Raw genomic sequence first — 12,888 nt, forward strand, 5'->3', positions numbered from 1 at the left:
GCAGATACCAATATCCCTGGGTGCTCAAGTCATTAGATAAAAGGGTGGAGTACAGTCAGCTCTTCCTACTGGTGGGGTTGGCATCCACAGATTCAACCAACCACAGACCTGATCCCACAGATGCGGAAGATCTGTATATACCCTTTTTTTTTTTTGGGTTTTGTCATACATTGATATGAATCAGCCATAGATTTACACGTATTCCCCATCCCGATCCCCGCTCCCACCTCCCTCTCCACCCAATTCCTCTGGGTCTTCCCAGTGCACCAGGCCCGAGCACTTGTCTCGTGCATCCCACCTGGGCTGGTGATCTGTTTCCCCATAGATAGTATACATGCTGTTCTTTTGAAATATCCCACCCTCACCTTCTCCCACAGAGTTCAAAAGTCTGTTCTGTACATCTGTGTCTCTTTTTCTGTTTTGCATATAGGGTTATCGTTACCATCTTTCTAAATTCCATATATATGTGATAGTATGCTGTAATGTTCTTTATCTTTCTGGCTTACTTCACTCTGTATAAGGGGCTCCAGTTTCATCCATCTCATTAGGACTGGTTCAAATGAATTCTTTTTAACGGCTGAGTAATATTCCATGGTGTGTATGTACCACAGCTTCCTTATCCATTCATCTGCTGATGGGCATCTAGGTTGTATATACCCTTTTTTATATAAAAGGGTACTCTGCCCTTTTACATAATGAACTCCAGCATCCGTGGATCTTATCTGTGGGGCGTCCTGCAACCAGTCCCTTGTGGATACACAGGGGACCCTGTAAGGTAACTGAAAAGTGAGGTTTGCATGTAAAGAACAGCAGCCTAGGGAAGAACAAAATACAATCTGTGGGGATCTGCCTCTGCCTCTGAAGCTGATTTGCTGCTGGGCACTGCACAGGCTCCATCACCCCCTGGTGATGTCATCTCTAAAATAGGCAATGACACATCTCCCTTCCAGATCATCTTGAGGATGAAGGGACAGAACGTATACAGCACAGCGCCTCAGGAGCAGGTAATCAACCCGTTCCGGAATGACTGCTAGTTCCTTGCTCTAAAGAACATGGAGGCAACTGGTATTCTCAGTTTGAAGACCACCTAGAACAACTTTGGTCACACTTCCAGGGGAAAACGGCCTCAAAACTGTAAGATGATGGATGTAAGCCCCAAACAAGAGGGTTGGTGGAAATGAGACGGGGCTATGAATATGTCTGACTTAGTATTTCAGAGCTGGAGAACTGGTAAGCTTTTCTAGTGCAGTGGTCCCCAATCTTTTTGGCACCAGGGACCAGTTTCGTGGAAGACAACTTTTCCATGGACTGGGGTGAGTGGGTTTAGAGGGATGGTTTGGGGATGATTCAAGTGCTTTAATTGCAGGCTTTATTTCTATTACTATTACAGTAGCTCCACTTCAGATCATCAAGCACTAGATCCTGGAGGTCGGGGAGCCCTGATCTAGAGGTTTGCAGACTGGCCACAGGCCAAATCCAGCCTTCCACCTGGGCCCTCCCCCAACAGCCCTGCCCATTCATTTCTGTGTTGTCCAAGGCTGCTTCCAGGCTATAGCAGCAGAGGTGGGTAGTTGCAACAATGTCACGTGGCCTGCAAAGCCAAAAATATTTACTACTTGGCCCTCTGCAGAAAAAATTTGCCAACCTGACCTAGTCTGATAACCTGATCTTTATGTGGCTATGGAAACTGAGGCCCAGAGGGTGAAATGAGTTGCCTCCGTTAGTTTATGGCCTGGCTGGGACTAAAACCAGGTCTCCTGACTTGCAGAACAGCATTTTTCCATTCTGATCTGGACCTAGTATTACCGTGAAAGGATTTTTTTCCTGACCTCAGCTTTAGCAGGAAGCATTTTGTCCACCCATGCCAGATGCTGCCACTTTTAACTATGGACCACTCAAAACAGAAATGTACATGAGTGCTAAGTTGCTTCAATTGTGACCCCATGGACTGTAGCCCACCAGGCTCCTCTGTCCATGGGATTCTCCAGGCAAGAATTTTAGAGTGGATTGCCATGCCCTCCTCCAGAAGTCTTCCCAACCCAGAGATTGAATCCATGTCTCTTATGTCTCCTGCATTGGCAGACGAGTTCTTTACCACCAGTGCCACCTGGCAAGCCCAGAAGAAGACAGGCACCTAAAATCAATGGGAAATTGATGAAAAATTCCTTGTGTCAATATTGTATTTTCCCATGATTTTTCAGGAAGACATGGTACCCCACACTGTGGAAGGTATGCCCCACAAAGGAAATGTTCAGTGACTACTGGCAAATGGTTACGAATGTACCTGCAACAGTGGGAAGGCATTAGCAGGATCAGCTGGGACTTCCATAGAGAGTACACATGTGGAAAATTGCAAGTTGTCTGGCCATGCTATGAAGTTTTTTTTTGTTGGAAACAATGAAGCTCTGGCACCAGGGAAAAGCTGGGTAGGTAAGACCAATGGCAGAAGGGACGGACAGAATTAGGATGAAGTCAATGAGATCGTGACGGGGAAGCTGGGTGTATGGGACTGTTGGCAGCGGGTGTCCCAGATGTCCTCTCTAGAACAAAGGTGCTGACCATGGCTGCAATGCTGGGCATTGGCCTCTCCTGAGTTCCATACGCTCTTCAGAGGAGGCAGCAACCTTGGGCTCTGCCTACTCAGGTGCATTGAGAAACTTTGGCCAACGGAGGCTGACGGTCCAGCTCTGTGCTGCTCCAAATACTACATGTCCCACAGGTTGGCAGGGCACGTGGTGGAGAAGGAAAAGTTCTCCTGACCAAACACCAACCTCGTGTCTGACACTCTACTCTGACTCCCTGAGTTTATTCTGCTGACAGCCATATGACATATTACAACCCCCATTTTACAGATGTATAAAACGAGAATCAACAGGTTAAGTCATCTGCTCACAGGTGCTAAAGTGAAGGAAGGAAGTGAAAGTTGCTCAGTCGTGTACGACTCTTTGTGACCCCATAGACTGTAGCCTGCCAGGCTCCTCTGTCCATGGAATTCTCTAGGTCAGAGTACTGGAGTGATAGCCTTCCCCTTCTTCAGGGGATCTTCCCGACCCAGGGATCGAACCCAGGTCTCCCACATTGCAGGCGAATTCTTTACCAGCTCAGCCACAAGGGAGCAGACAGGTGATACAGGTGGGATTCAACCCAGATGGGTCAGCCTCCAATTCCCTTTCCCACCACATCCCCTGCCTGGCTCCTCACTCCCCTTCCAATAATTATATCTCCATGTGAATGAACAGTCTGGTGAGGGAGTGAGCCCCTGCCACCCGAGGCTGAAGAAGACGGGCTCAGCTCAGGGGCTGTAGGCAACTGCTCCAGCTGCTGCAAAGGGCGCTAGTACTTACCTGCTTCTCCAGCTGTGCCTCCAGCTCGCTGATGAGCTCATCTTTGCCCTGCATGGCTTTCAGCAACTCTTGGTACTTCCGGTGCAGGCTGCCTGCTGAGTCCCCATTCATCAGATTGGACAATTTCACCTTCTCTTCCATCACACCCACCTGGAAAGTACCAATCGTGTCATAGGGTAGGGATGTGACACCGCTGACATGGGATGGGATGCTTCCGGACGCCCCAGCCTGTGACTCCCAGGCAGAGTCCTTACCCAGGGCAATGGGAGCCAATTAATTCAGTGACCAATTATGAAGCCTCATCTGGGAAAAAGAAGGAATTGACGAGGAAGGAATAGCCAGGTGTAGGGCCATCTAACTCTGGGGGCCTCAGTAAGGACAAGCTGGGCAGGACAAAAAGCCCTGGAGAGGAAATGCTCCAACCTCATTGTGACAGAGACATCTACTGCTCATTGAATGTTCATGAATTTCCTAATACTTCTCAGCCATCTTACAGTTAGGTGGCTGTGGAAGTCACTGAAGTCAATGGGTCAGAGTGGAATGATGCATTATTTCTGGGCTGAAGTATTTAAGAGCTACTGCACAAGCATCCAGCTCTCTTTCCCTGCCATGGCAACCAAGAAGACTGTATGTTCTCGCTGATTCAGCTGGAAGATGGGGGACTCTATTCACCTGGATCCTCAAATCACTGTGTGAAGCAGAATCCCTGGCTGACCTCTCAGTGGACAGGTACCGTGAATGAGAACTAAATATGATAAACAGTGGACATGTCAGACTTCACTGGTTATCTCAGCATAACCCAGCCTATTTGGACTAAGCTATGTATCTGCTCACTGTACTGACCCTTACCCGAGATTCCCTCATGCCCATAGCAAGCCCCAGGCACCTTTATTTGTTCAGAAGGTCTAACATATGACTTCTGGTTTTCCTCGTCCCTGTAAGAAGCAGGTCTCTTTGGGTGGGACCACGTTGGTGTGATGTGTCCATGAGTGTTCAGGGGAAGCATCAGGAAAGGTCATTCTCCCTGTACACTCCCACCATCTCCTTCCCATTACCTGGGTCTCCGCGTTCTCTGCTCTCTGCTCTGCCTCCAGCAGCCTCTGCTCCAGCTCCTGCATCTGTTCAGCGAGAGAGGAAACGAGATATAAGTGCAGTGTCCCTGCTATGAACATGGCATCAAGGCAACACATGTGAATTTTGCAGACGCTACACACAGGCCAGGCTTAAACTACCCATTGCAAGAGGCTCAAGAATGTCAGGGTAAAGATAACCATGGCAGCCCTGGTTGTTGTTCAGTCACTCAGTCATGTCCGACTCTTTGTGACCCCATGGACTGTAGCAGGCCCGGCCTCCCTGTCCTTCACTGTTTCCCAGACTTTGCTCAAATTCATGTCTGTTGAGTCGGTGATGCTCTCTCACCATCTCATCCTTCACCGCCCTCTTTTCCCTTTGCCTTCAACCTTCCCCAGCATCAGGGTCTTTTCTAATGAGTCAGCTCTTCACACCAAGTGGTCAAAGTATTGGAGCTTCAGCTTCAGCATCAGTCCCTCCAGTGAATATTCAGGGTTGGTTTCCTTTAGGATTGACTAGTTTGATCTCCTTGCTGTCCAAAGGACTCTCAAGAGGCTTCTCCAGCACCACAGTTCAAAAGCACTAATTCTTAGGTGTTCAGCCTTCATTATGGTCCAACTCCCACATCTGTACACGACTACAGGAAAAACCATGGCTTTGACTGGATGGACCTTTGTTGGCAAAATGGTGTCTCTGCTTTTTAATACACTGTCTAGCTTTGTCATAGCTTTCCTTCTAAGGATCAAACATCTTTTAATTTCATGACTGCAGTCACCATGTGCAATGACTTTGGAGCCCAAGAAAATAAAATCTGCCACAATTTCCACTTTTTCCCCCATCTATTTGCCATGAAGTGATGGGACCAGATGCCATGGTCTTTGTTTTTTGAATGTTGAGTGTTAAGCCATCTTTTTCACTCTCCTCTTTCACCCTCATCAAGAGGTAGCCCTGAAGCCTGGGGCATGTGAGGAGCCCAGAGGTGCTGCCCTCTCTACAGTGAGTGAGAAAACGTAAGGTCTTTCTCCCTCTGGGGGCACCGGGAAGGGGCAGCAGTACCACCATCTTTCTTCCTGGGGTGTCCTCGACCCCACTCTTGCCTTCAGGCTCCTCTCCCAGGCCGTCCTCCTCGCAGCGGGCTGCAGGCAGTGCCCCGCCACTGCTCGCCACGTGTCTGACATGGAGCCTACTCCCACGTGAGCCGCCATCATCAGGATGAGGCTGTTTCTTCCCACTGGGAATGGCTGGGGACAAATACTTCCTCTCCTTCTCTCCAGACACCTCCAACTGCAAATGGCATTCATGGATATCCCCTTCTTGATTGTTTTAATCTTAAATAGAGGCTTAAGACACATTTCTTAAAAATTCTCTCTTGCTTCCCATAGAGGTCTGAGGATCACAGCAATTCTGGAATCTCATGCCAACCGGCCCAAGAAAAGGGACCAATGCTCTTACACACAGAAGCTCATCAGGGAACAGATCTAAGCTAAAGCCTAAGGAGCAGCTCAGGAGCAGTGGGGGCATCTCTGCCACTTCTTGAGCGTACAGCCTACCGAGTGGAGTGGATTTCAGCTCCCACCCTCCCCCTGGTCAGGGCTCAGAGAGCACTGCCAAAACCACACGCCATCACATAAAGGCCCTGCAGAAGCAGGGCACAGTCACACATTGCATTCTCCAACCAGATGCCATGGGCCATGGTCTGGTTGAGTCAATTCCTGCTTTCCCCACCATGCCTTGTCCCAGGGCAACAGGTATGCAGGAGAACCATACTAGAGGCATCATGTCCCAGCTGTGTCCTCCGTGAGACTGGACAGGCCTCATGTCCCAAGGTCCAGTCCAGTCCTCGCCCACCTTATCTTTGCAGATTTGGCCTTTTCTCTAGCCACTCAGCTTTCTCCATGTAGCATGGACCCTGGCTCGATATTTACCAGTGAACTGAGCAATTAATTTTCTATCTTTCCCAATCTCTCTTCTGCCTAGGTGAAATTCTGCTTTCAGGCCTTGATTAAAGGATGGAAAAGAAAAGAAGTCCCCCAGTCTGGTGCCAGGCAGTGAAAGCAGGGTTACCCAGAAGTGGTTCAAGTTAGAGAGCCTGGAGAAACTGCTCTCAGGACCGCCTTCCCTCATCTGTTTTTTCCTCCTTGGAATTGGGGAGAGACGGATGTTTTCAGTACACGTACCCTTTGAAAGGACAGAGGATACCAAATAAAACCTCAAGATTTACAACCCAGGGGACAAAAATGTTCCCTGGGCTCCCAACGGACAGGACCATCTTTGATGAGCATTTCTGTGCTCAGTCCAAGGATGTCTACATCTCCTCTTTCCTTACTCTCCTGGGTTTAATAATCATGATGGAACCTCTTGACTCAAGCCTGAGACACTGGGTTGGTTCTGGCCAGACTCAGGCATCAATTATAGCCAGATGGCCTTTCCAAAATCAAACAGTCCTCAGGCTATCATAGCTACGGGGGAGGTAACAGCATAGAATAAACCAATATTATGGTGATAGGCATGGTTGCATAGTGCAAAAAACATTCCACTTGGTGTTGGGGTGGGGTGGTGATTGACACATAACCCAGTGACCAGGTTAGTACTATATAACCCTTCCCACTTGGGCACCAGAACCGACTCTTCCAGGAGCAAATCAGGTTCTCTCTTCCCAGAAAGCCGAAATGTGGGATTAAGAGGCCAGAGATGAGAGTCAGGGGACTGCACCAGAGAACATGCACAAACTTTACCAAGTCATGATTATCAGGTAAGTCCCTCAGTTCTGTGATATGTCCCAGGTCCTTCCTAATAAATCCCCTGTCTGTTTAAGCTAGCCAGGGTTGAAATTTCTGCCCACATCAGGAACATATCTAACTAATACAATTACTAGGAGCATTTAATTTTTAAGAACACAGTGAAACACTGGATGGGAAGGCTTTAGATTCTTGACAAGTTTCCTAGATTCACCTTCATTTAGATCTGACATCTGCTCTGTAGCTCGGAAGACATATGATTTCCATAAGAAATGATCATGCATGTCTGTGACCTTACACAGTAAAGAAACCATGGTAGAGAGAAGAAGAGAATGCATTTGAGTCTTACCTCCCACTTGGGCATTTCCATTTGGGTCAAGAGGGTCAATGACACTGGTCAGAGGTGAGCATTCAACCCCCTAAATTTTTAATGTCAGATATCCTTTAGGGTAAGCTACCACTGAAGCAGATGGAAAGGAAGGCGCCCCTTGGAACCTAGGGTCTCTTCCCAGCCTTGGCCTGACTGCCACGTGGTCCTTCCTGTCACCCATCCTCCAGCCATTCTTATCTACTGGGCAAGGGCACTTGAGACTCAAAGCTAAAAGCAGTCTGTAGTCACCTTTATGCTGGAGCACTCTCTTGTCTCTAAAACAAATTTCCGAACATTGAAACCACTTGGCACATCTGGTAGCTTTTTAAAAGAGAAGAGTATAAAAAACCATATATGTATCCATGACTGTGCTCTAACAGTTACCAACATCCTGCCATCCTTGTCTGAAGAGAATATCTTTAACATCATGTTTCCCTCCATTTTTATGAAAACACATTTTCTCCATTGCTGTGGGAACACTCCCAACTGTGCCTATACCTGAGTGTCGATTTTGGAGTTTTCAAACTCTTAATTCCAGGATCAACACAATTCATGATGGCAGATCATCCCCTGCACTCACTTAGAGGGCCACACTGGGAGATCTGAAAAGGTGAGCTACAGGCAGGCCCCCTTATTTGGGTTCTGTTTCTCCTTTCAGAGGGTTCCCTAGGACTGAGTCCTCAGCTATCCTTTCAGTCTGGGTGACACGCCAGCCAAGGTGGCGTCAGGTTTAGGCGGCTGACTTTTAGGCAGGATCCACTTTCACCAGCTTCGACTTACACATGAGACTTGTAAGCCATCCTAGAATGGGCTGCAGTGACCTGATGAAAGGCTCTTGGCACCAACCTGGTATTTAATCCCCATGTCCACAGCTCCTTGTGGTGCTGTGAAATACTGGCCCCAAGGCAGAAGGCACCCTCCTGTGCTCCCAGGACAGACCTGCGTGCTGAGCAGTGGTTCGAGCCCGGAGCCTCGCCAGGCTGGTCTCAGCCATCCCTCTGAAAAGGGCTCAACATCTTACCATTGCATCACACCCTCTGAAGAGAAAGGTACAGGTAAGCAATAAGGCTCTGGAGCCCGGCTGGCTCCATCACAGTGTGACTTAAGATAAATTCCTTAACCTCTCTGAGCCTCAGTTTTCTCACCAGTAGAAAAAAACAGTAATGAATGTCCACCTCCTAGGGTTGTGGTGAAGATCACAGGAGATGCCAGCTCACATGCACAACCTGGCACTTACTGAGCAGTGTGCAGATATCAGTTACTTGCTGGATTTTCATTACCAAAGATGGTGCTTAGGACCAGGGAGACCAGTTTGCCTGGGACAGTCCTGTGGTCACCTGTCCTCCAGAATAATGAGTAATAGACCCTTCCTTTCTCTCTCCAAAGTCTCCTGGTTTAGATGATAAATTACCTGGTCATGCTGCTTACAATCCATCTACAGAAAGAATGGCTTTAAGTCAGGGCTATTAGCCTACAGAGCATCATGTAAGATCTACCATGTTGTGGGCATTTAGCCAACACAGATATATTTAAACAAGGCCACTTGCTATGTGTCTGGCACTGGTTAAAGCACTTTACAAGTATCAACTCATTTCGTCTTCATCCCAATCCTAGGAGGCAGGTCCTGTTATTATCCCTGTTGTACAGATAAACTGACACAGAGGGATGAGGCAATTTGCCTAAGGTCACACAGCCAGGAGGCAGAGCCAGGATTCAAACTCCAGAGGACTGGTTCCAGAGTCTATTATACCCTATTATACCCTCTGGGCTTCCCTGGTGGCTCAGAGGTTAAAGTGTCTGCCCGCAATGCGGGAGACCCGGGTTCGATCCCTGGGTCGGGAAGATCCCCTGGAGAAGGAAATGGCAACCCCACTCCAGTATTCTTGCCTGGAGAATCCCATGGATGGAGGAGCCTGGTGGGCTACAGTCCATGGGGTCGCAAAGAGTCGGACAGGACTAAGCGACTTCACACTGTGGCCCTCACATCCAAATTTCCTGTCCTGCAAAAACCGATTCCAAAATGCAATCCCCAATTCCCAGCTTCTCCTGAAAACTCAGACCTGGACACACGACACTTACCTTTTGGCAACACCTGGCTTCCTCCTCTAGCTATAGCACATTCCTTGAATCCTCCCCAAAACCCTCCCACTGCATTCATAGAAGATTAGTTAACTGCAAGCCTTTGAGATTGCAACCCCCAGTGTTAGCTATTAAATGGTTCTAACTCTGTTGTCATCAAAGACCTTGATTCTCAACTTTTTGTTTTTTAATATCAAATCTCGTGTTCAATTGAAATCATATTCTTATTCCCAAATATATAAAACACACAACTGTGGGGCTGCCCCGGTATCCGAGTGCAGAAGAGGCAGGAAAGAAGGGACTCCTAAGTCTTGTCTGTGGCTCCACTGGCCCCACCCAGCCCAAAAGTCCATCGGAGGCGCACAGGGCTCAAGGCTAGAAGGATGGGTGGATGGGGCCCAGGGACATGTTCAGGGGAGGAGTTCGTAGCAGCAGATTTCGCACTCTCAGGGGCACAGTGATCCACACAGAGCTTGTTACAGATCCCTGGGTTGTGCCCACAGAGGTTTTTATTTAGCACATCTGAGGCGTGAACCCAGGAATATGCTTGAAAAGAAAACCCCAGGTGATCCTGATACGGGTGGTCCACACACCACTGAAAAACGCTAGACCGGCTACAGAATGCAAAGCAAAGCTAACTGACTCCTTTGGGGATGCAAACATCCCAAGGTCAAGCCCGCATCAGTACAGGACTCTTCTCAAATGACTTTATAGGAGTACAAAGGTCTAGCAAAGACTATGGTTCCTGGGAAATCTTATAGTGAGCCTTATTAAAAATGGGGATTAGGAGAATAAAAAAAAAATTCTCTACACACACACACACACGTGCATGCACACCCTTAAACATAGTGAATAAAAGTTCTAGAAGGCAAATCGGATCTATCAGCAAGATCTGCTAAGGCCGATTCTGAGATGACTTTTTTTTTTTTTCTGAGATGACTTTATGCAGACTTTCTTTATTTCCAACTAGTCCTAATTAGCCCTAGTGTTCTCCTTTTATATAACAGTATCGGCCTTCTCACAACTTCTGAAGTATATAAGGATGTTTTTCTGGGCTCTGTGAACCATCCTTGTGCTGTCAAGCTGGTGCCTAAACTGAATCGCCGCCTCTGTATAATCCTTGGTCAGAGTAGGGAAGAGCAATAGCCATTGTTCCTTTGTGTAACAGGCTGAACTGAACCATTGATACACTCAAAAAAAAAATCCTGAAGTACAAATTTTTGGTATATAAACATAAAACTGAGTTACTGTATTTCAAAACCTTGGTTAGAGAAACTAGTAAAGGATTCTAGAAAAAGAGGAAATGCATACGGACCCACCAGAACAGGCCTCAGGAAGACCTGCCTCAGTTAAAAATATTCAAGCTAAAAAATGAGGGATGTTTTATTACATAAAGTCCTCTCTTTAACAGATCCACTCAAATACCCTTTGGAAGCAGAGAGGGAGTAAATAAATAAAAAAATATTAAACTCATTTTAGTCCTCATATTGATGCCATGTACTCATCATGATAATTCCTACGAAGCTCTGTTGCAGATAGATGCTATACTCCCACTTTTCTGATGGGAAAACTGAGGCACAAGGTTAGCAAGAATGAACAAAGTCCAAGGGACTTTTAACACATCCAGCTCTTAGGACAGCATCAACTTTTAGATTGAGCGGGGCGCCCCTGGTGGCTCAGAGGTTAAAGCATCTGCCCGCAAATGCAGGAGACTTTGGTTCAATCCCTGGGTTGGAAAGATTCCCTGGAGAAGGAAATGGCAACCCACTCCAGTATTCTTGCCTGGGAAATCCCATGGATGAAGGAGCCTAGTAGGCTCCACAGGGTCGCAAAGAGTCAGACACGACTGAGCGACAACTTCACTTCATTTCACCTTAGATTGATCAGACTAGCTGTGACTTCTTCAACACAACCAAGAAGACAGCCAGAAAAATGGCTCCTGGAAGCAGGACAGGATGCGACCTCCGAAACATGAGCCATTCCCTCGACTCCTGTGCCAGATGGAAAGTGAGTCCACGGCTCACCTGGCCTCCGAATGGGTGGCCCTGACAAGGGCACAGCAGACCATGAGAGGTGTCCCAGCAGAAACAAGGTCTAGAACCGTCTTCTCTCTCCCGCTTCCTCCCCTCGCTCACCCTTCAGTTCAGTTCAGTTCAGTCACTCAGTCGTGTCCGACTCTTTGCGACCCCATGGACTGCAACACGCCAGGCCTCCCTGTCCATCATCAACTCCCAGAGTTTGCCCAAACTCATGTCCATCGAGTCGGTTGATGCCATCCAACCATCTCATCCTCTGTCATCCCCTTCTCCTCCTGCCTTCAGTCTTTCCCAGCATCAGGGTCTTTTCAAATGAGTCAGCTCTTTGCATCAGGTGGCCAAAGTATTGGAGTTTCAGCTTCAGCATCAGTCCTTCCAATGAAGATTCAGGACTGATTTCCTTTAGGATTGACTGGTTGGATCTCTTTGCAGTCCAGGGGACTCTCAAGAGTCTTCTCCCAACACTACAGTTTGAAAGCATCAATTCTTCGGCACTCAGCTTTCTTTATAGTCCAACTCTTACATCCATACATGACCACTGGAAAAACCATAGCTTTGACTAGACACACCTTTGTTGGCAAAGTAATGTCTCTGCTTTTTAACATGCTGTCTAGGTTGGTCATAACTGAGCAAGGGTCTTTTAATTTCATGGCTGCAGTGACCATCTGCAGTGATTTTGGAGCCCCCAAAAACAGGTGAGGAATTATCTGGCATCCTTGACATTTTTTCTTTTTTAAAAAAATTTGGTTTTCAGCATGACGATTCCATGTGTCGAATGACAATTCTGAAAAAGGGGGTCAGGTACGAGCAGGCTGTGTGATGGGGAAGGAGGAGGGCTCGCTCCCAAGTCTTAGCAGCCAGCGGGTGGCATCTGATCACAGGCAGGGCCCGTCCCCTGGGAGACACGCAGGCTCGGCTTGCCCTGCACCACTGCCAGCGGCGAGTGAGTGGCCATCGGTCATCCAGGCAGTGTCATCTCCACGGGCGGTCAGGCCAGTGGGTGAGCTGTGTACAACAGGGGCAGTGGAGGGGGCAGGCAGGTGAGGGGGTGGGGCAAAGGGACCCAGCTGACCTGGCTCACCTGGGTGCAGGTGGGTACTGATGATGACTAATAAGTAAGTTCTGGGAGCAGCGACAGAGATGGGGACCAGGGCCCAGCCCTGGCAGGAGCTCTCCTGAGAAATCTGGGTCATCTCTTACTATAACCTGAAACTTACCTTGATGTACTGGGGAAAGCCTCTAATGAATTC

General features: G+C 48.0%; 1 protein-coding gene across 4 annotated transcripts in view; it reads right to left on the bottom strand.

Moving 5' to 3' along the window:
- PLEKHH1 (pleckstrin homology, MyTH4 and FERM domain containing H1) overlaps positions 1-12,888 on the bottom strand; it is a 63,017-nt gene that overhangs the window by 27,329 nt on the left and 22,800 nt on the right. For all 4 annotated transcript variants that reach the window (XM_061156823.1, XM_061156822.1, XM_061156825.1 and 1 more), the window contains exons 3-4: positions 4,400-4,462; positions 3,345-3,494 (exon numbers count right to left, since the gene is read on the bottom strand). In XM_061156823.1, coding sequence (XP_061012806.1) covers positions 3,345-3,494; positions 4,400-4,462 — 213 coding nt within the window. The remainder of the gene's footprint in view (positions 1-3,344; positions 3,495-4,399; positions 4,463-12,888) is intronic.

Source organism: Dama dama, chromosome 12, assembly GCF_033118175.1.
Source record: "Dama dama isolate Ldn47 chromosome 12, ASM3311817v1, whole genome shotgun sequence".
Taxonomy (NCBI): domain Eukaryota; kingdom Metazoa; phylum Chordata; class Mammalia; order Artiodactyla; family Cervidae; genus Dama; species Dama dama.